The sequence below is a fragment of the Balaenoptera acutorostrata genome, chromosome X, assembly GCF_949987535.1.
Source record: "Balaenoptera acutorostrata chromosome X, mBalAcu1.1, whole genome shotgun sequence".
NCBI classification, from domain to species: domain Eukaryota; kingdom Metazoa; phylum Chordata; class Mammalia; order Artiodactyla; family Balaenopteridae; genus Balaenoptera; species Balaenoptera acutorostrata.
Genome location: NC_080085.1, coordinates 65,240,486 through 65,263,864, shown reverse-complemented (window position 1 = coordinate 65,263,864; position 23,379 = coordinate 65,240,486). Strand labels below are relative to the sequence as shown.

At 37.5% G+C, this 23,379-nt stretch overlaps 1 protein-coding gene across 1 annotated transcript in view; it reads left to right on the top strand.

Annotated features, from left to right (window-relative positions):
- Positions 1–10,020: 10,020 nt before the first annotated feature.
- The window catches only part of ABCB7 (ATP binding cassette subfamily B member 7), a 150,756-nt gene continuing 137,397 nt past the window's right edge, over positions 10,021–23,379 (top strand). The window contains exon 1 of the mRNA XM_057537985.1: positions 10,021–10,210. Within this exon, the coding sequence (XP_057393968.1) occupies positions 10,040–10,210 (171 nt within the window). The 5' untranslated portion in view covers positions 10,021–10,039. The remainder of the gene's footprint in view (positions 10,211–23,379) is intronic.

Below are 23,379 nucleotides of genomic sequence, written 5' to 3'. Positions count from 1 at the left end.
CAAGACTGCTTTGGCTATTCGGGGTCTTTTGTGTTTCCATACAAATTTTAAGATGATTTGTTCTAGCTCCGTAAAAAATGCCATTGGTAATTTGATAGGGATTGCATTGAATCTGTAGATTGCTTTGGGTAGTATACTCATTTTCACAATATTGATTCTTCCAATCCAAGAACATGGTATATCTATCCATCTGTTGGTATCATCTTTAATTTCTTTCATCAGGGTCTTATAGTTTTCTGCATACAGGTCTTTTGTCTCCCTAGGTAGGTTTATTCCTAGGTATTTTATTCTTTTTGTTGCAATGGTAAATGGGAGTGTTTCCATAATTTCTCTTTCAGATTTTTCATCATTAGTGTATAGGAATGCAAGAGATTTCTGTGCATTAATTTTGTATCCTGCAACTTTACCATATTCATTAATTAGCTCTAGCAGTTTTCTGGTGGCAGTTTTAGGATTCTCTATGTATAGTATCATGTCATCCGCAAACAGTGACAGTTTTACTTCTTCTTTTCCAATTTGTATTCCTTTTATTTCTTTTTCTTCTCTGATTGCCGTGGCTAGGACTTCCAAAACTATGTTGAATAATAGTGGTGAGTGTGGACATCCTTGTCTCGTTCCTGATCTTAGAGGAAATGCTTTCAGTTTTTCACCATTGAGAATGATGTTTGCTGTGGGTTTGTCATATATGGCCTTTATTATGTTGAGGTAGGTTCCCTCTATGCCCACTTTCTGGAGTGTTTTTTATCATAAATGGTTGTTGAATTTTGTCAAAAGCTTTTTCTGCATCTATTGAGATGATCACATGGTTTTTATTCTTCAGTTTGTTAATATGGTGTATCACATTGATTGATTTGCGTATATTGAAGAATCCTTGCATCCCTGGGATAAATCCCACTTGATCGTGGTGTATGATCCTTTTAATGTGTTGTTGGATTCTGTTTGCTAGTATTTTGTTGAGGATTTTTGCATCTATATTCATCTGTGATATTGGTCTGTAATTTTCATTTTTTCTAGTGTCTTTGTCTGGTTTTGGTATCAGGGTGATGGTGGCCTCATAGAATGCGTTTGGGAGTGTTCCTTCCTCTGCAATTTTTTGGAAGAGTTTGAGAAGGATAGGTGTTAGCTCTTCTCTAAATATTTGATAGAATTCACCTGTGAAGCCATCTGGTCCTGGACTTTTGTTTGTAGGAAGATTTTTAATCACAGTTTCAATTTCATAACTTGTGATTGGTCTGTTCATATTTTCTGTTTCTTCTTGGTTCAGTCTTGGAAGGTTATAACTTTCTAAAAATTTGTCCATTTCTTCCAGGTTGTCCATTTTATTGGCATAAAGTTGCTTGTAGTAGTCTCTTAGGATGCTTTGTATTTCTGCTGTGTGTTGTAACTTCTCCTTTTTCATTTCTGATTTTATTGATTTGAGTCCTCTCCCTCTTTTTCTTGATGAGTCTGGCTAATGGCTTATCAATTTTGTTTATCTTCTCAAAGAACCAACTTTTAGTTTTACTGATCTTTGCTATTGTTTTCTTTGTTTCTATTTCATTTATTTCTGCTCTGATCTTTATGATTTCTTTCCTTCTGCTAACTTTGGGTTTTGTCTGTTCTTCTTTCTCTAGTTTCTTTAGGTGTAAGGTTAGATTGTTTACTTGAGATTTTTCTTGTTTCTTGAGGTAGGCTTGTATAGCTATAAACTTCCCTCTTAGAACTGCTTTCGCTGCATCCCATAGGTTTTGGATCGTCGTGTTTTCATTGTCATTTGGCTCTAGGTATTTTTTTATTTCCTCTTTGATTTCTTCAGTGATCTCTTGGTTGTTTAGTAACATATTGTTTAGCCTCCATGTGTTTGTCTTTTTTACGTTTTTTTCCCTGTAATTCATTTCTAATCTCATAGCGTTGTGGTCAGAAAAGATGCTTGATATGATTTCAATTTTCTTAAATTTACTGAGGCTTGATTTGTGACCCAAGATGTGATCTATCCTGGAGAATGTTCCGTGTGCACTTGAGAAGAACGTGTAATCTGCTGGTTTTGGATGGAATGTCCTATATATATCAATTAAATCTATCTGGTCTACTGTGTCATTTAAAGCTTCTGTTTCCTTATTTATTTTCATTTTGGATGATCTGTCCATTGGTGTAAGTGAGGTGTTAAAGTCCCCCACTATGATTGTGTTACTGTCAATTTCCTCTTTTATAGCTGTTAGCAGTTGCCTTATGTATTGAGGTGCTCCTATGTTGGGTGCATATATATTTATAATTGTTATATCTTCTTCTTGGATTGATCCCTTGATCATTATGTAGTGTCTTTCCTTGTCTCTTGTAACATTCTTTATTTTAAAGTCTATTTTATCTGATATGAGTATAGCTACTCCAGCTTTCTTTTGATTTCCATTTGCATGGAATATCTTTTTCCATCCCCTCACTTTCAGTCTGTATGTGTCCCTAGGTCTAAAGTGGGTCTCTTGTAGACAGCATATAGATGGGTCTTGTTTTTGTATCCATTCAGCCAGTCTATGTCTTTTGGTTGGGGCATTTAATCCATTCACGTTTAAGGTAATTATCGATATGTATGTTCCTATGACCATTTTCTTAATTGTTTTGGGTTTGTTTTTGTAGGTCCTTTTCTTCTCTTGTGTTTCCCACTTAGAGAAGTTCCTTTAGCATTTGTTGTAGAGCTGGTTTGGTGGTGTTGAATTCTCTTAGCTTTTCCTTGTCTGTAAAGCTTTTGATTTCTCCATCAACTCTAAATGAGATCCTTGCTGGGTAGAGTAATCTTGGTTGTAGGTTCCTCCCTTTCATCACTTTAAGTATATCATGCCACTCCCTTCTGGCTTGCAGAGTTTCTGCTGAGAAATCAGCTGTTAACCTTATGGGAGTTCCCTTGTATGTTATTTGTCGTTTTTCCCTTGCTGCTTTCAATAATTTTTCTTTTTCTTTAATTTTTGCCACTTTGATTACTATGTGTCTCGGCGTGTTTCTCCTTGGGTTTATCCTGTATGGGACTCTCTGCGCTTCCTGGATTTGGGTGGCTATTTCCTTTCCCATGTTAGGGAAGTTTTCGACTATAATCTCTTCAAATATTTTCTCTGGTCCTTTCTCTCTCTCTTCACCTTCTGGGACCCCTATAATGCGAATGTTGTTGCATTTAATGTTGTCCCAGAGGTCTCTTAGGCTGTTTTCATTTCTTTTCATTCTTTTTTCTTTAGTCTGTTCCTCAGCAGTGAATTCCACCATTCTGTCTTCCAGGTCACTTATCCGTTCTTCTGCCTCAGTTATTCTGCTATTGATTCCTTCTAGTGTAATTTTCATTTCAGTTATTGTATTGGTCATCTCTGTTTGTTTGTTCTTTAATTCTTTTAGGTCTTTGTTAATCATTTCTTGCATCTTCTCAATCTTTGCCTCCATTCTTATTCCGAGGTCCTGGATCATCTTCACTATCATTATTCTGAATTCTTTTTCTGGAAGGTTGCCTATCTCCACTTCATTTAGTTGTTTTTCTGGAGTTTTTTCTTGTTCCTTCATCTGGTACATAGCCCTCTGCTTTTTCATCTTGTCTATCTTTCTGTAACTGTGGTTTTTGGTCCACAGGCTGCAGGATTGTAGTTTTTCTTGCTTCTGCTGTCTGCCCTCTGGTGGTTGAGGCTATCTAAGAGGCTTGATGGGAAGCTCTGCCTTTTTTTTTTTTAACATGTTTATTGGAGTACAATTGCTTTACAATGGTGTGTTAGTTTCTGCTTTATAACAAAGTGAATCAGTTATACATACACATATATCCCCATATCTCTTCCCTCTTGCGTCTCCCTCCCTCCCACCCTCCCTATACCACCCCTGTAGGTGGTCACAAAGCACTGAACTGATCTCCCTGTGCTATGCGGCTGCTTCCCACTAGCTATCTATTTTACATTTGGTAGTGTATATATGTCCATGCCACTCTCTTGCTTTGTCCCAGCTTACCCTTCCCCCTCCCCATATCCTCAAGTCCATTCTCTAGTAGCTCTGCATCTTTATTCCCATCCTGACCCTAGGTTCTTCATGACCATTTCTTTTTCTTAGATTCCATATATATGTGTTAGCATACGGTATTTGTTTTTCTCTTTCTGACTTACTTCACTCTGTATGACAGACTCTATGTCCATCCACCTCACTACAAATAACTCAATTTCGTTTCTTTTTATAGCTGAGTAACATTCCATTTTATATATGTGCCACATCTTCTTTATCCATTCATCTGTTGATGGACACTTAGGTTGCTTCCATGTCCTGAGTATTGTAAATAGAACTGCAATGAACACTGTGGTACATGACTCTTTTTGAATTATGGTTTTCTCAGGGTATATGCCCCGTAGTGGGATTGCTGGGTCGTATGGTAGTTCTATTTTTAATTTTTAAGGGAGCCTCCATACTGTTTGCCATAGTGGCTGTATCAATTTACATTCCCACCAACAGTGCAAGAGGGTTCCCTTTTCTCCACACCCTCTCCAGCATTTATTGTTTGTAGTTTTTTTGATAATGGCCATTCTGACCAGTGTGAGATGATATCTCATTGTAGTTTTGATTTGCATTTCTCTAAAGATTAATGATGTTGAGCATTCTTTCATGTGTTTGTTGGCAATCGCTAATGAACACAGATGCAAAAATCCTCAACAAAATACTGGCAAACAGAATCCAACAGCACATTAAAAGGATCATACACCATAATCAAGTGAGGTTTATCCCAGGAATGCAAGGATTCTTCAGTGTACACAAATCAATCAATGTGATACACCATATTAACAAATTGAAGGAGAAAAACCATATGATCATCTCAATAGATGCAGAGAAAGCTTTTGACAAAATTCAACACCCATTTATGATAAAAATCCTCCAGAATGTAGGCATAGAGGGAACTTACATCAACATAATAAAGGCCATATATGACAAACCCACAGCCAACATCGTCCTCAATGGTGAAAAACTGAAACCATTTCCACTAAGATCAGGAACAAGACAAGGTTGCCCACTCTCACCACTATTATTCAACATAGTTTTGGAAGTGTTAGCCACAGCAATCAGAGAAGAAAAAGAAATAAAAGGAATCCAAATTGGAAAAGAAGAAGTAAAGCTGTCACTGTCTGCAGATGACATGATACTATACATAGAGAATCCTAAAGATGCTAGCAGAAAACTACTAGAGCTAATCTATGAATTTGGTAAAGTAGCAGGATACAAAATTAATGCACAGAAATCTCTTGCATTCCTATACACTAATGAAAAATCTGAAAGTGAAATTAAGAAAACACTCCCATTTACCATTGCAACAAAAAGAATAAAATATCTAGGAATAAACCTACCTAGGGAGACAAAAGACCTGTACGCGGAAAATTATAAGACACTGATGAAAGAAATTAAAGATGATACAAATAGATGGAGAGATATACCATGTTCTTGGATTGGAAGAATCAACATTGTGAAAATGACTATACTACCCAAAGCAATCTACAGATTCATTGCAATCTCTATCAAACTACCACTGGCATTTTTCACAGAACTAGAACAAAAAATCTCACAATTTGTATGGAAACACAAAAGACCCCGAATAGCCAAAGCAATGTTGAGAAAGAAAAACGGAGCTGGAGGAATCAGGCTCCCTGACTTCAGACTATGCTACAAAGCTACAGTAATCAAGACAGTATGGTACTGGCACAAAAACAGAAATATAGATCAATGGAACAGGATAGAAAGCCCAGAGATAAACCCATGCACATATGGTCACCTTATCTTTGATAAAGGAGGCCAGAATATAGAGTGGAGAAAAGGGAGTAGGTGTTAAAAGTTCTCATCACAAGGAAAAAAATTAGTAACTATGTGAGGTGATGAATGCTAACTAAACTTAGTGTGGTAATGATTTTCAATATTTATATATATCAAATCATTTTGTTGTACACCTAAAACTAATACAATGTTATACACCAATTTAATCTCAATTAAAAATAAGCAAAAGAGATTCTCTTGCTGGCCCTGAAGAAGCAACCATGTTCATTTCCTATCAAGGGGGTCACCTGGAAAGAACCTGAGGATGCTTCTAGAAGCTGAGAGCAGCTCCCAGCCAACATCCAGCAAGAAAACAATGAATTCAGTCCGACAACTACAAGGAAGTGAGTTTTGCCAACAACCAGGGAGCTGGGAAGTGGTATCCCATACCTCAGGTGAGATTGCAGACCTGACTGACACCTTGATTTTATCTTGGTAATGCTCTGACCAGAAGATGCAGCTGATTTGTAGCAAGATTCCTGAGCCACAGAAATTGTGAAATAGTAAATGTATGTTGTTTTAAGCTGCCAAGTTTGTGCTAATTTGTTGTGTAACAACAGGAAGTGAATACAATGTCATAGAGACCCTTTTTTTTATCATACCATCCAGTACTGCCTCCATGTACCTGTGTTCACTTCCTTCTCCATGATTATTAATACTGTGTCATAATTATTGCAGTTGCCTAGATAATAATAGATCTTTTTAAAAATCCGATTTTGCTAGAAAGCCTCACTCAAAATAAGGAAAGTAATGATTTTCTGCTTAGCAAGAAATCACATAATCATGGGTTTTTATAGCCAGAGGAATCTTAAAGATGTTACATCAATAGTCTGAAAAGAATCTTCATCAGGCTCAGCCTAAAGATTGATGTCATACTCAAGCCTATTAACCCCTTTGTAACCTGCCTCATTAAAATAATTTCCCAGATAACCCTCTCTGATTTTTCTATTCTCATTTTCTCCCTCCACTCTGCTGGCCTTTGGATCATCTTGTTGAAATCACCACTCTCTTTTAAGGGACAGTTTAAGGTGAAAACTGAAGTGAGCTCTGAAAGATTAAAAACATCATGCTGCATACAGCTGCATCATGGACCTACATGGCACACAGATCACTGGCTCCTTCACATCAGAGTAAAACCAGCAAGTTAATTAGATTTTCAAGGAGCTTGAAATCATGGTATATCTAGCAACATTTCTAAGGGATCCACTTGATTACTTTCTGAGCAGTGGTATGCATAGTTCTCAGAAAGAGAATGATTCTTATTGTGCCATCTGCATGGAGTCCCACAGTCACAGGAAAATTTCCACAAGATCATTCTTTGCCAAGAAAAGCTTGGTTGCTGCTATACAACACACAGGATTGCCCACAGTATTAGGGAGTGAAAACAGCTTTGGTATGCTCCTTAAACTCTATGGGCCTTGTTGAGAAATACATGAGGAGGCATTACAGTTTAGGTTGACAGCACAGACTTTAGGGTCAGGGCTTAGGTTTAAGTTCTGGCTCTGCTGCTGAACAGGTAAGTACCCTTGGGCAAGTATAGATATAATTACTGCATAAACAAAGTGCTGTCATGTGATCTGTGTCTGCAACAGCTATTTATAGCGGCTTTTATGTGTGCTCCTCTGTCTCTCTAACTTACTTCCAACACTTATGTGTCAAGTTGCTGCAGGCCAATTTGGCCTGTTGCTTCCGTTCTCCCCCAGTACACAACTCTCATTATGCTTCATGTTCTATTTCTGGGTGCACTGGAAATTTTTTCTTTGGCTTATTTGGCTCATGTTTGACTCATTTTGGCTCATCATAGAGTAACTACTTTGTTATTCCAACGTTATTCACATTTCTTAATCAGAGGAGTTGACTTACAATGAGACTACTTTGGTAAAAATGCTTTGATTCCTGTCAAAGACCTCACAACTGTTATTCCATGCCAATAATGCCTGTAGGTGATTCTAATGAAACTTCTCAAAACTCCTGAGAAATCATCTGTAGGGTCAGATGTTTCAGAATTCTGAGATGTTGCCTGATTTAAAATCTTATAATTCTATATGGCCGGTAGAGACTTTCAATTAAATCTTGTATTTGAGTGCGGGTAACACCTTTAGTGTAAAGAACGGTGGAATAGCAGCCAGAACACCATGGTTCTAGTTCTGACTCTGTCACCACATGGCCCTGGTCTTCTTTATCTTCTAGGAACAAGGAACACACCCAAAACGCTGTGATTAAGATCCAGCAAGATAATGTGTGTGAGTGTTTCCAAAAGTATAAAAATTTAAGATATTATTTTGTCGCATTATATCTGATAGTCTCTCACAAAATATATATTGTATAGGTTCCTACATTAAAAAAAATGTTTTTTTGTCTGCACTGCGCAGCATTTGGGATCTTAATTCCCCGACCAGGAATTGAACCCGTGCCCCCTGAAGTGAAAGCACGGACCCCTAACCACTGGACCGCCAGGGAACTCCCAGGTTCCTACATTAAAAAAAAAAATTAGAGCATTACTGGACAATACTTTACCTGGGTAGAAAGATTCAGTGGCAGTACTCAGCCCTAATAGAAATCATTGGTAGAGTCTAGGGTTTCTCTAGTGTAAAGTGTTGATAACACAGAATAGATGCTGAGTAAATATTTACTGATGATGATATAGGTAGGCATTAATGAAAGAGGCCATTATTGATTTGTCAACTAGACAATAATAAGCCAGAAGCATCCAATCAATCACTAAAAGTTCTGTCAATCCTATCTCCATAATATCTCTGGAATTGATCTACTTCGATTGCTACTGCCAGGTTCAGGCCTTTATTTTATGACTATGGCATTAAATTCATGACTCCAATCTGAACTCCCTCCAGTCCAACCTTACTACTTAAGCCAGAGTGGTTTAATGAACATACAGATCTGACCATGTTACTTTCCTGATTAAAACCATTCACTAGGTACAGAATCAAGCATTAACTTCTTAAAATGAAATACAAGCCCCTTCACCATCAGGCCTCTGCTCACCCAGGCTCATCTCTTCTCTGCCATACACTCCCTAGACTCCTGAACCTGGAAGTGTTTTCTTTCGACTTCTTGCTGTTAAAAATGCCATTTCCTTCACATGGAATTCCCTTCAACTGGAAACTTTATTCTTCTGTAAATAATTCCTTTCAAGCATCCTCTTACCCTGGAAACCTGGGGTGTAATATGAATCCTGAAACAAAGTAAAGCTAACTGCATGGGCCATGCATATCCTTTGTCTTCATCAGACTTATCATTAGTCCATGGTGCATCTACATAAGGAGTTAATAATTATTTGCCTGTCTTGTGTTAAAGTTTGAGAACGCAGCAATGAATAGAAATTGCAAACGCATTACTGTCGCCAGGGCTTCAGGTTACATTTACACTTGGAAATGTAGTTTCCTAGATAACTGTAAACATATTTCAACGTTATTTTGTTGGATGATAGTGGTGACAAAAGAATATAAACCTGTCTTTAAACATGGACTTCTCTGCATACATTTTCATTTTACCGTCCTTCAGCGAATCTAGCTGTTTTGCAATAATTAGATGCTGCAGAAACCAAAGGGAAGAGGTAGAGAGGCAAATTAGCAGAGTAAAGGGGGTGTGTGTGTGTGTGTTTAAAACTCTTCCAAGAGCAAAAGACCAAAGGAAAACTGCTCCAAAGTTTGTGCGAAAAAGAACAATCAGCCAAATGCAAGCACTTACAACACAGCAAGTGACTCTCACAGGCAGTGAATCTCACAGATGAAGCTTCCTTCCCGGGGAAATCAATATCTGTAGTTTAATCTGCCCTGAGCGTTAGTACACAGGAGAGTGATAAGAATATTCACAGGGAAAATGGAGAGAGTGGATTTTGGCACTGAGTTGGAGGCGGCAGGAGAAGAGTGAAATGACTGACAAGATAGGGTTGCCAGATTTAGCAAATGGAATATTTGGGACATAATTATACTAAGAAATGATTCATTGTTTATCTGAAATTCAAATTTAACTGCGCATCCTGTGTTTTACCTGACAAATCTAGGAAAAGAGAGAAAGACAATGTTACTCCGTTATTCCCTGCTGTGTAAAAAAGACACTCAAAGACCGGCCCTAGAAGAAAAAAAGCGGTTGCGCTAAAGCATCCGAATCTTCAGAGAGAAGCTGTTTCCGCTCTCCTCCAGGGAGGGAGGCGGGTGAGGAGGATTAAGGTAGCGAGTTCGGACCGCCAGCGTCCCACAATCCTCTGCTCTCGGTTCCTCTTCCCTCGCTTAAGATGGCGCTGCTCGCGATACCTTCCTGGCGCTGGGCAGCTGCGGCGGCTGCTTTCGAAAAGCGTTGTTGGCACGCCGTGATACCGATCCGGCCCCTAGTCTCTATCTGGAGCCCAGGTCCGCAATGGAGGTCACGTCAGCTCGGCGGCTCGGGAACTGCTGGAATCTCCCAGGTGAGATGCCGTTCACTTGGAAGTGTAGCGTGAAGGACAAGGGGACCTATAGGGAAAAGGTTGCCCTTGTGTCTTCAGGGCAGAGCCAGTACAAAGAAGAAAGGTTGTCAGGGCTAACTTGGAGCAGCAGTAAGTGAAGGAAGTTAGGGTTGGAAATTTGAGGAAGGGGTGAAGAAAATCTTTGGGGTACAGTAAATGGGAACGGGACGGAAGGTTCCGGGCAGAGGGCACCTGGAGCGCTGGTGACTCTCGCAGGATTTACAGTTTTTTCTCTTAGTTTAAGAGGCAGAGTAGACACCATTCCCATACTGCTTACTTTTCTAAATGCAAGGAGAACTGGGCTACTTTCCAAAGTTAGTAATGGAATTTGGGACCAGTTTGCCAATGGTTAAGATTTTACTCAGTCAGAAGTAGCAATTTGGAGGGCATTGGAAGATAACAAGCTGCCTGTTAACAAGCGGCAAATTGAGTTAGCACCAGTTAGCTTCCTTGCTGACAGGGCTCCTTGATAGGCCCAAACCGTAATTATCTATGTCTCCAAAACATAGACCGCCCTAAATTCATATGTAAATACGATTATCCTTTGATCTGAAAAACAGTATTCTTTTGTGTACACAGGTCACTTTGGAAGCCATAAGGCTACTTATCTTTAATGAATGTAGCTATGGCTACAGTGCATCTTAATATTTGTGTTCATTATTATCTCTCACTTAAGAATAGTGTTTTATTGTTATTTGTATTCGTACTTCAGTATATCTTTTTATTGCCTATAATTGACAGAAAGCTTAATTGGCACCCCTTGTTCATCTGTATCGCTAAAGTGTTGTCAGCTTCATATGAGAAACAGCCTTTCAAGTTTCGATTCTTTGTCAACAGATGTTTAATGTCTGCTATGTACATAGTGCTATGCTAGGTAATGGAGTACCAAGAGAAACACAGTAATATCTTCAAGCTGGACAATTTAGTTAATGAGATCGGATCTATGCATTACAAGAATAACTAAAAAACAACGTAGTAGATTAAATATCAAATGAATAGTATAAATAATAAGGGCTGTAGGCATCCAGAGGAAATAGTGATAATTAAGAACTAGATTATAGAGAGGATCTCATGCTGGCAATAAAACTGGGGAGAACATTCCAAGCAGGGAGTATGACACTAGACATGTGGAATGCTGAAGGAATTATATCGATATGTTCATTCAGTAATTATTGAACATCTTTATATCAGTGAACAGTACAAAATATACACCCTGTCCTTAAAGGGTTTAAAATCTAGTAGGGGAAATAGATAAGTAAACAGGCAATTAATACAGTAGTGCAATGATGGGGAAGGTACAAAGTACTGGAGGAATATACATGAGAGGCATCAAGACTAATCTTAAGGTGGAGAAAATTGCCTTGAGTAACTGATATCTAAACCAAGACCTGAAAAATTAGAAGTTAGCTAAAGAGGGAATAGCACGTACAAAGGCCCACAGGTAAGAGAGAGCATGAAACTTCTGTAGAACTGCTTATAGTTTAGACTAGTGAGGATTTCATGATAGGAGATGGCAGATTAGGGTAGAGAAGCAAATCCAGATCCTTTTATTAAGGTTTTTTTTTTTAATTTTTATTTATTTATTTATTATTTTTGGCTGTGTTGGGTCTTCGTTTCTGTGCGAGGGCTTTCTCTAGTTGCGGCGAGTGGGGGTCACTCTTCATCGCGGTGCGCGGGCCTCTCACTATCGCGGCCTCTCTCGTTGCGGAGCACAGACTCCAGACGTGCAGGCTCAGTAGTTGTGGCTCATGGGCCTAGTTGCTCCGCGGCATGTGGGATCTTCCCAGACCAGGGCTCGAACCTGTGTTCCCTGCATTGGCAGGCAGATTCTCAACCGCTGCGCCACCAGGGAAGCCCCTATTAAGGTTTTTTAAAAGCACTCTGTAGTTGAAATTTGTAACATGTGATCTCTTGGGAACCAGTCTTGTTCTCTAGTCCTCTAATAAGCCAGATGAAGTTAAAATAAAATTTGAAAGAAATCCAAAAAAGAGGGGATGTATGTATATGTATAGCTGATTCACTTTTCTACTGCTGTACAATAGAAACTAAAACAACATTGTAAAGCAACTATACTCCAGTAAAAATTAATTTAAAAAAAGATAAAATTTGTAGGACTTTCAGGCTCGAAGAATGAGGGGGAAGGAGACGTCATTAGGAGATTCAGAGGAGGTGATGACAGTAACAAGTTAGCTTTCTCTCTTTACATGAACACTATCCCCACAATTTCCTTCACTCTCTCCTGTATATCCTGCCATTTCTTTGGTTACCATTTCTGAAGTATGAAAAACAAGGAAAAGATGTTACCTTTGTTTTCTACTTCTTAAAGACATGCAACTCTTGCCTCTGTTTTAAAAATGTTGATTTAACAGGGAGATGAAGGAATGATTATAAGGCTTTTAAAGTAGAACCTGCTACAACCTGAGGCAAATTTTCAGATTAATTAGTCACTTGTGGTTAAGATTACAAAATAAATATTGAATGCATACTTTTAGGACAATCATTAGTATTTATAGCATATTTTAGAGCTGAAAGGAGCCTTAGTGCAGTGTTATGAAATCACGTTAGTGGGTTGGATCAGCACTTTGTTTTAGATGAAATTTAGTAGAATAGGAAAGAAAATATCAAGGCTTTATATGTATTAAGGGAAGTATTGTTTTACGAATACATATATATACATTACCATGTGTATGTGGTTACTGGAATGCATTGTGAAATGTGTTTTTCACACAGGATTTTGCCCTAGAGCTATGCTGTACAATGTGGTAGTCACTAGCTTCCTGTGACTGTTTAAATTTACATTAAATTAAAAATTTAATTCCTCAGTTGCATTAGTCACATTTTAAGGGCTGAATAGCCATATAGATGTGGAACATTTCCATCATTGCAGAAATTTCTATTGAACACTACTACTTTAGAAAAGATCAGGGACTTCCCCGGTGGCACAGTGGTTAAGAATCCACCTGCCAATGCCGGGACACGGATTCCATCCCTGGTCCGGGAAGACCCCCACATGCCACGGAGCAACTAAGCTCGTGCGCCACAACTACTGAGCCTGCACTCTAGAGCCCGCGAGCCACAACTACTGAAGCCTGCATGCCACAACTACTGAAGCCCACCCGCCTAGAGCCCATGCTCCGCAACAACAGAAGCCACCGCAGTGAGAAGCTCGCGCACTGCAACGAAGAGTAGGCCCCGCTCACTGCAACTAGAGAAAGCCCACGCGCAGCAACAAAGACCCAAAGCAGCCAAAAATAAAAAATAATAATAATAAATTAAAAAAAAATAAAGTACTCCACAAAGTATTTTTTTTAAAAAAAGTAAAGATCGTATCCAGCCCTTCTAATTTTGCAGATGAGGAGACTAAGTTCTAGTATAGATAAATGACAGCCATTAAGGCCATTCATTTGTTTATTGCCTTCTGTGTGTTAGATATTTATATAAGGGTAATTAAGACTGTGACAGACCCTAATCACATAGTGAATGTTTGTTGAATTCTAAAGATACTTATCTAATAATTACTAGACCACTATTCATAGAGGGAAACACCTAAAACAGTTTTTTCTTAAAATGGGAAGATTTCATATAAGACATAAATTGTAATGATTATTATATAGTTGCCTCTCTACTACACTAATTAATATTGAAAGGACTTATGAATTTTGAATGATAGAATTTTGGATTTGTTTCATTAATATTGATACGGTAGAAACTGAGGCATCATATACTTAGTCCATAGTGCCTTTTTTATCTATGTTTAACAAGTCCTTGACTCTTGATCCTGACACTGATCATATATTTTCTTCATTTTTTTAAATTAATTTTTATTGGAGTATAGTTGATTTACAATGTTGTGTTAGTTTCTGCTGTACAGCAAAGTGAGTCAGTTATACATATACATATACATATATCCACTCTTTTTAGATTCTATTCCCATATAGGTCATTACAGAGTATTGAGTAGAGTTCCCTGTGCTATACAGTAGGTTCTTATTAGTTATCTGTTTTATATATAGTAGTGTATATTTTTAATCCCAACCTCCTAATTGATCCTTTCCCCCCCTTTCCCCTTTGGTAACCATAAGTTTGTTTTCTATGTCTGTGGGTCTATTTCTGTTTTGTAAATAGGTTCATTTGTACCATTTTTTTAGATTCCACATATAAGCAATATCATATGATATTTGTCTTTCAACGTCTGACTTACTTCACTCAGTATGACAATCTCTAGGTCCATCCATGTTGCTGCAAATGGCATTATTTTGTTCTTTTCTTTGGCTGAGTAATATTCCATTGTGTATATGTACCACATCCTCTTTATCCATTCCTCCGTTGATGGACATTTAGGTTGCTTCCATGTCCTGGCTATTGTAAATAGTGCCGCAATGAACATTGGGGTGCATGTATCCTTTTGAATTATGGTTTTCTCTGGATATATTCCCAGGAGTGGGATTGCTGGATCATATGGTAATTCTATTTTTAGTTTTTTAAGGAACCTCCATACTGTTCTCCATAGTGGCTGTATCAATATACATTCCCACCAACAGTGTAGGAGGGTTTCCATTTCTCTACACCCTCTCCAGCATTTATTGTTTGCAGATTTTTTGATGATGGCCATTCTGACTGGTGTGAGGTGATGCTGTGTAGTTTTGATTTACATTTCTCTAATAATTAGTGATGTTGAGCATCTTTTCATGTGCCTCTTGGCCATCTGTATGTCTTCTTTGGAGAAATGTCTATTTAGATCTTCTGCCCATTTTTTGATTGGGTTGTTAGGTTTTTTGATATTGAGCTGTATGAGCTGTTTGTATATTTTGGAGATTAATCCCTTGCCATTCACATTGTTGGCAAATATTTTCTCCCATTTTCTGGGTTGTCTTTTCGTCTTGTTTATGGTTTCCTTTGCTGTGCAAAAGCTTTTGTGTTTAATTAGGTCCCATTTGTTTATTTTTGTTTTTATTTTCATTACTCTCGGAGGTGGATCACAAAAGATCTTGCTGCGATTTATGTCAGAATGTGTTCTGCCTATGTTTTCCTCTAAGAGTTTTATAGTATCTGGTCTTACATTTAGGTCTTTAATCCATTTTGAGTTTATTATTATTAATTTGAGTTTATTAAGAAAAATAGTTTTTCCTTAAACTGGGAGGATTTCATATGATAAGACCTAAATTGTAATGATTATTATACAATTGCCTCTCTACCTCACTAATTAATATTAAAAGGACTTAATGAATTTTGAATGATAGAATTTTGGATTTATTTCATCAATATTTATATGGTAGAAACTAAGGCATCATATACTTGTTCCATAGTGTCTTTTTATCTATGTTTAACGAGTCCTCGACTCTTGATCGTGACACTGATCATATACTTTTTTCATTTGTTTTTTTTTTAAACATCTTTATTGAGATTAATTCACATATCATACAGTCACCCACTTAAAGTGTGGATTAGTATATTCAGTGGATTTTAGTATATTCAGTGGTATATACCACCATCACCATAGTCAATTTTACATTTCCATTACCTCAAAAAGAAACCTGCTACCCTTTTGGCTATCACCCTCCTTCCCCCTGCCGCACCAGGCCTATGCAACCACTAATCTATGTTCAGTCTCTATAGATTTGTCCATTCTGGACATTTCACATAAATGGAATCATATAATATTTGGTCTTGAGACTGGCTTCTTTCACTTAGCATTATGTTTTCAGGGTTCATGCATGTTATGGCATGCATTAAATACCTCATTCCTTTTTATGGCTGAATAATATTCGATGATATGGATGTAAAAGATTATGCGTTCATCAGTTGATAGACATTCAGGTTGTTTCCATCTTTTGGCTATTATGAATAATGCTGCTATAAACATTCATGTACAAGTTTTATATGGACATAAGTTTTCATTTCTCTTGGGTGTATACCTAAGAGTAGAATTGTTGTGTCATATGGTAATTCTGTTTAGTTCTTTAAGGAACTGCCAGACTGGTTTTCCAAGTGACTACAACATTTTACATTAGTATTAGAAGTGTACAGGGTTCCAGTTTCTCCATATCCTAGCTAATTGTTGTTATCTGACGTTTTTTAGTCTAGCCATCTTGGTGGGTGTGAAGTCATGTATCCTTGTGGTTTTAATTTGTATTTCCTTGATGACTAAAGATGTTGAGCATCTATCCATGTGCTTATTGCCCATTTGTATATATTCTTTGGAGAAATGTCAGTTCAGGTCCTTTGCCCAATTTTTAATTGGATTATTGGTCTTTTATTATTGAGATATGAGTCTTTATTCTAGATTCAATTCCCTTATCAGATATATGATTTGCAAATATTTTCTCCCATTCTGTGGGTTGTCTTTTTCTTTCTTGATAGTGTCCTTTGAAGCACAAAAGTTTTTCATTTTGTTGAAGTCAAATTTATTTATTTTTTTTCTTTTGTTGGTCATACTTTTGGTGTTGTAGCTAAAAATCCATTGCCGTATCTAAGGTCATGAATATTTACCCTTATGTTTTCTTCTAAGAATTTTATAACTTAATTCTAGTGAGATATAGAAACATTACTTTTGCATAGTTCTAGTTCCTTACCCTGCTTTGTTGTTTTACTTTTATAGATATTACATCTATAAATGTTAAAATCCTAACAATACATTGTCATAATTATGACTTTATATAATTTTATGACTTTTAAAGAAGCTGAGAGAAGAAAGGAGGGTAAGTAAATATTTATGGCTTTTTTTATATTAACCTTCATATTTATCATTTCTGGTTCTCTTCATTTGTGCTCTTGTGTTTGAGTTACCATCTGGAGTCATTTCCTTATCCCAATATAGCTGTGCTCCCACACATCTCCTTTGTGCTGTTATTGGCAAGTATAATGCATCTCTATATGTTATAGGCTTAATCATACATTATATAAATATTATTTTATACAATTGCTTTTGAAATTAGTACAAAGAAGAAAGTAGAAAAGTATGCATTTATACAGTCTTTTATAATAACACAATTACCTTTTCCTGTGCTCTTGTTTTTTTGTGTGTGTGGATTTGAATTACAGTCTGAGGTCACTTGCTTTCAGGCTAAAGAACTTACATTAGTATTTCTTGTAAGGTAGTTCGGCTAGTAACAGATTCTCTCAATTTTTGTTTGTCTGGGAATGTCTTTATTTTGCCTTTATTTTTGAACAACAGCCTTCCTGGATATAGGATTCTTCCTTGGCAGTTTTTTCTTTGAGCCCTTTGAATACGGTATCCTACTGCTTTACAGCCTATACTTGTTTCTGCTAAGGAGTTAGCTGTTAGTTTTATTGGGGTTCTCTTATTAGTGAGGAGTCTTTTTTCTCTTGTTACTTTCAAGATTTTCCCCTTGTTTTTGGCTTTCAGTATTTTTACTATAATGTGTCTGTGGATCTCTTTGCACATTTCCTATTTGGAATTTGTTGAGCTTCCTGGATGTGTAAATTTTTGTTCTTTTTAATAAGCTTTGGAGGCTTTCAGCCATTATTTCATTGAGTAGTTTTTCTTCCCCTTTATCTCTCTCCTTTCTTTCTGGTACAGTCATTATACATATATTGGTGCACTTAATAATGTCCTACATTTCTCTGAGAATCTGTTTATTTTTTTTTCACTCTTTTTAAATCTCTGTTCTTCATATTGCATGATTTCTGTTGCTCATCTTTGAGTTCATTAATTCTTTGTTCTCTCAGTTCACATCTACTGTTGAGCACCTCTACTTAATTTTTCATTTCAGTTATTGTAATTTTCAACTCTAGGATTTCCACTTGGTTCTTTTTTTATAATTCCTATACATATCAATACATTCCTATTGATACTATACCTGTGATGTGACATTGTCATCACACCTTCCTTTATTTATTATTTTTCTCTTGAATTTTTGAATTTTATTTTTTTATACAGCAGGTTCTTATTAGTCATCCATTTTATACACATCAGTGTATACATGTCAATCCCAATTTCCCAGTTCATCACACCACCACCACCACCAGCCGCTGCTTTCCCACCTTGGTGTCCATATGTTTGTTCTCTACATCTGTGTCTCAATTTCTGCCCTGCAGACTGGTTCATCTGTACCATTTTTCTAGGTTCCACATATATGCGTTAATATGCGATATTTGTTTTTCTTTTTCTGACTTACTTCACTCTGTGTGAGAGTCTCTAGATTCATCCATGTCTCTACAAATGACCCAATTTCGTTCCTTTTTATGGCTGAGTAATATTCCATTGTATATATGTACCACATCTTCTTTATCCATTCCTCTGTTGATGGGCATTTAGGTTGCTTCCATGACCTGGCCGTTGTAAATAGTGCTGCAATGTACATTGGGGTGCATGTGTCTTTTTGAATTATGGTTTTCTCTGGGTATATGCCCAGTAGTGGGATTGCTGGGTCATATGGTAATTCTATTTTTAGATTTTTAAGGAACCTCCATACTGTTCATCATAGTGGCTGTATCAATTTACATTCCCACCAACAGTGCAAGAGGGTTCCCTTTTCTCCACATCCTCTCCAGCGTTTGTTGTTTCTGGTTTTCTGATGATGCCCATTCTAACTGGTGTGAGGTGATACCTCATTGTAGTTTAGATTTGCATTTCTCTAATAATTAGTGATGTTGAGCAGCTTTTCATGTGCTTCTTGGCCATCTGTATGTTCTCTTTGGAGAAATGTCTATTTAGGTCTTCTGCCCATTTATTGATTGGGTTGGTTGTTTTTTTAACATTGAGCTGCATGAGCTGTTTATATATTTTGGAGATTGATCCTTTGTCCAATGATTTGTTTGCAAATATTTTTTTCCCATTCTGAAGGTTGTCTTTTCGTCTTGTTTGTAGTTTCCTTTGCTTTGCAAAAACTTTTAAGTTTCATTAGGCCCCATTTGTTTATTTTTGTTTTTATGTCCATTACTCTAGGAGGTGGATCAAAAAAGATCTTGCTGTGATTTATGTCAAAGAGTGTTCTTCCTATGCTTTCCTCTGAGAGTTTTATAGTGTCCAGTCTTACATTTAGGTCTCTAATCCATTTTGAGTTTATTTTTCTGTGTGGTGTTAGGGAGTGTTCTAATTTCATTCTTTTACATGTAGCTGTCCAGTTTTCCCAGCACCACTTATTGAAGAAACTGTCTTTTCTCCATTGTATATCCTTGCCTCCTTTGTCATAGATTAGTTGACCATAGGTGTGTGGGTTTATCTCTGGGCTTTCTATCGTGTTCCACTGATCTATATTTCTGGTTTTGTGCCAGTACCATACTGTCTTGATTACTGTAGTCAAGAAGTCAGGGAGTCTGATTCCTCCCGCTCCGTTTTTTTCCCTCAAGACTGCTTTGGCTATTCGGGGTCTTTTGTGTCTCCATACAAATTTTAAGATTGTTTTTTCTAGTTCTGTAAAAATGCCATTGGAAATTTGATAGGGATTGCATTGAATCTGTAAATTGCTTTGGGTAGTATAGTCATTTTCACGGTATTGATTCTTCCAATCCAAGAACATTGTATATCTCTCCATCTGTTGGTATCATCTTTAATTTCTTTCAACAATGTCTTATAGTTTTCTGCGTACAGGTCTTTTGTCTCCTTAGGTAGGTCTATTCCTAGGTACGTCATTCTTTTTGTTGCAGTGGTAAATGGGAATGTTTCCTTAATTTCTCTTTCAGATTTTTCATCATTAGTGTATAGGAATGCAAGAGATTTCTGTGCATTCATTTTGTATCCTGCAACTTTACCAAATTCATTGATTAGCTCTAGTAGTTTTCTGGTGGCGTCTTTAGGATTCTCTATGTATAGTATCATGTCATCTGCAGATAGTGACAGTTTTACTTCTTCTTTTCCAATTTGTATTCCTTTTATTTCTTTTTCTTCTCTGATTGCCATGGCTAGGACTTTCAATCCTGTGTTGAATAATAGTGGCGAGAGTGGACATCCTTGTCTCGTTCCTGATCTTAGAGGAAATGCTTTCAGATTTTCACCATTGAGAATGATGTTTGCTGTGGGTTTGTCATATATGGCCTGTATTATGTTGAGGTAGATTCCCTTTATGCCCACTTTTTGGAGAGTTTTTATCGTAAATCGGTGTTGAATTTTGTCAAAAGCTTTTTCTGCATCTATTGAGATGATCATATGGTTTTTATTCTTCAGTTTGTTAATATGGTGTATCACATTGATTGATTTGCATATACTGAAAAATCCTTGCGTCCCTGGGATAAATCCCACTTGATCATGGTGTATGATCCTTTTAATGTGTTATTGGATTCTGTTTGCTACTATTTTGTTGAGGATTTTTGCATCTATATTCATCTGTGATATTGGTCTGTAATTTTCATTTTTTGTGGTATCTTTGGTTTTGTTATCAGGGTGATGGTGGCATCATAGAATGAGTTTGGGAGTGTTCCTTCCTCTGCAATTTTTTGGAAGAGTTTGAGAAGGATGGGTGTTAGCTCTTCTCTAAATGTTTGATAGAATTCACCTGTGAAGCCATCTGGTCCTGGACTTCTGTTTGTTGGAAGATTTTTAATAACAGTTTCAATTTCATTGCTTGTGATTGGTCTGTTCATTTGTTCTGTTTCTTCCTGGTTCAGTCTTGGAAGGTTATACCTTTCTAAAAATTTGTCCATTTCTTCCAGGTTGTCCATTTTATTGGCATAGAGTTGCTTGTAGTAGTCTCTTAGGATGCTTTGTATTTCTGCGGTGTCTGTTGTAAGTTCTCCTTTTTCATTTCTAATTTTATTGATTTGAGTCCTCTCCCTCTTTTTCTTGATGAGTCTGGCTAATGGTTTATCAATTTTGTTTATCTTCTCAAAGAACCAGCGTTTAGTTTTATTGATTTCTTCAGTGATCTCTTGGTTCTTTAGTAATGTTTAGCCTCCATGTGTTTGTGTTTTTTACTTTTTTTTCCCCTGTAATTGATTTCTAATCTCATAGCGTTGTGGTCAGAAAAGATGCTTGATATGATTTCAGTTTTCTTAAATTTACAGAGGCTTGATTTGTGACCCAAGATGTGATCTATCCTGGAGAATGTTCCGTGCACACTTGAGAAGAAAGTGTAGTCTTCTGTTTTTGGATGGAATGTCCTATAAATATCAATTAAATTTATCTGGTCTATTGTATCATTTAAAGCTTGTGTTTCCTTATTAATTTTCTGTTTGGATGATCTGTCCATTGGTGTAAGTGAGGTGTTTAAGTCGCCCACTATTATTGTGTTACTGTCAATTTCCTCTTTTATAGCTGTTAGCAGTTGCCTTATATATTGAGGTGCTCCTATGTTGGGTGCATATATATTTATAATTGTTATATCTTCTTCTTGGATTGATCCCTTGATCATTATGTAGTGTCCTTCCTTGTCTCTTATAACATTCTTTATTTTAAAGTCTCTTTTATCTGATATGAGTATTGCTACTCCAGCTTTCTTTTGATTTCCATTTGCCTGGAATATCTTTTTCCATCCCCTCACTTTCAGTCTGTATGTGTCCCTAGGTCTGAAGTGGTTCTCTTGTAGACAGCATATAGATGGGTCTTGTTTTTGTATCCATTCAACAAGCCTGTGTGTTTTGGTTGGAGGATTTAATCCATTCACGTTTAAGGTATTTATTGATATGTATGTTCCTATTACAGTTTTCTTAACTGTTTTGGGTTTGTTTCTGTAGGTCCTTTTCTTCTCCTGTGTTTCCCACTTAGAGAAGTTCCTTTAGCATTTGTTGTAGAGCTGGTTTCGTGGTGCTGAATTCTCTTAGATTTTGCTTGTCTGTAAAGCTTTTGATTTCTCCATCGAATCTGAATGAGATCCTTTCCTGGTAGAGTAATCTTGGTTGTCCGTTCTTCCCTTTCATCACTTTAAGTATATCATGCCACTCCCTTCTGGCTTGTAGAGTTTCTGCAGAGAAATCAGCTGTTAACCTTATGGGAGTTCCCTTGTACGTTATTTGTCATTTTTCCCTTGCTGCTTTCAGTAATTTTTCTTTGGTTTTAATTTTTGCCAATTAATTACTAAATGTCTCAGTGTGTTTCTCTTTGGGTTTATCCTCTATGGGACTCTCTGCACTTCCTGGGCTTGGGTGTCTATTTCCTTTCCCATGTTAGGGAAGTTTTCGACTATAATCTCTTCAAATATTTTCTCGGGTCTTTTCTCTCTCTCTTCTCCTTCTGGGACCCATATAATGCGAATGTTGTTGCATTTAATATTGTCCCAGAGGTCTCTTAGGCTGTCTTCATTTCTTTTCATTCTTTTTTCTTTATTCTGTTCCACAGCAGTGAATTCCACCATTCTGTCTTCCAGGTCACTTATCTGTTCTTTTGCCTCAGTTATTCTGCTATTGATTCCTTGTAGTGCATTTTTCATTTCAGTTATTGTGTTGTTCAGTTCTGCTTGTTTGTTTTTTAATTCTTCTAGATCTTTGTTAAACATTTCTTGTATCTTCTCGATCTTTGCCTCTATTCTTTTCCGAGGTGCTGGATCATCTTCACTATCATTATTCTGGATTCTTTTTCTGGAAGGTTGCCTATCTCCACTTCATTCAGTTGTTTTTCTGGGGTTTTATCTTGTTCCTTCATCTGGTACATAGCCGTCTGCCTTTTCATCTTGTCTATCTTTCTGTGAATGTGGTTTTTGTTCCACAGGGTGCAGGATTGTAGTTCTTCTTGCTTCTACTGTCTGCCTTCTGGTGGATGAGGCTATCTATGAGGCTTGTGCAAGTTTCCTGATGGGAGGGAGTGGTGGTGGGTAGAGCTGGCTGTTGCTTTGGTGGGCAGAGCTCAGTAAAACTTTAATCCACTTGTCTGCTGATGGGTGGGGCTGGGTTCCCTCCCTGTTGGTTGTTTGGCCTGAGGCGACCCAACACTGGAGCCCGCCCCGGGCTCTTTGGTGGGGCCAATGGCAGACTCTGGGAGGGCTCACGCCAAGGAGGACTTTCCAGAACTTCTGCTGCCAGTGTCCTTGTCCTCACAGTGAGCCACAGCCACCCCCGCCTCTGCAGGAAACCCTCCAACACTAGCAGGTAGGTCGGGTTCAGTCTCCTGTGGGGTCACTGCTCCTCCCCCTGGGTCCCGATGCACACACTACTTTGTGTGTGCCCTCCAAGAGTGGAGTCTGTTTCCCCCAGTCCTGTCAAAGTCCTGCAATCAAATCCTGCTAGCCTTCGAAGTCTTAT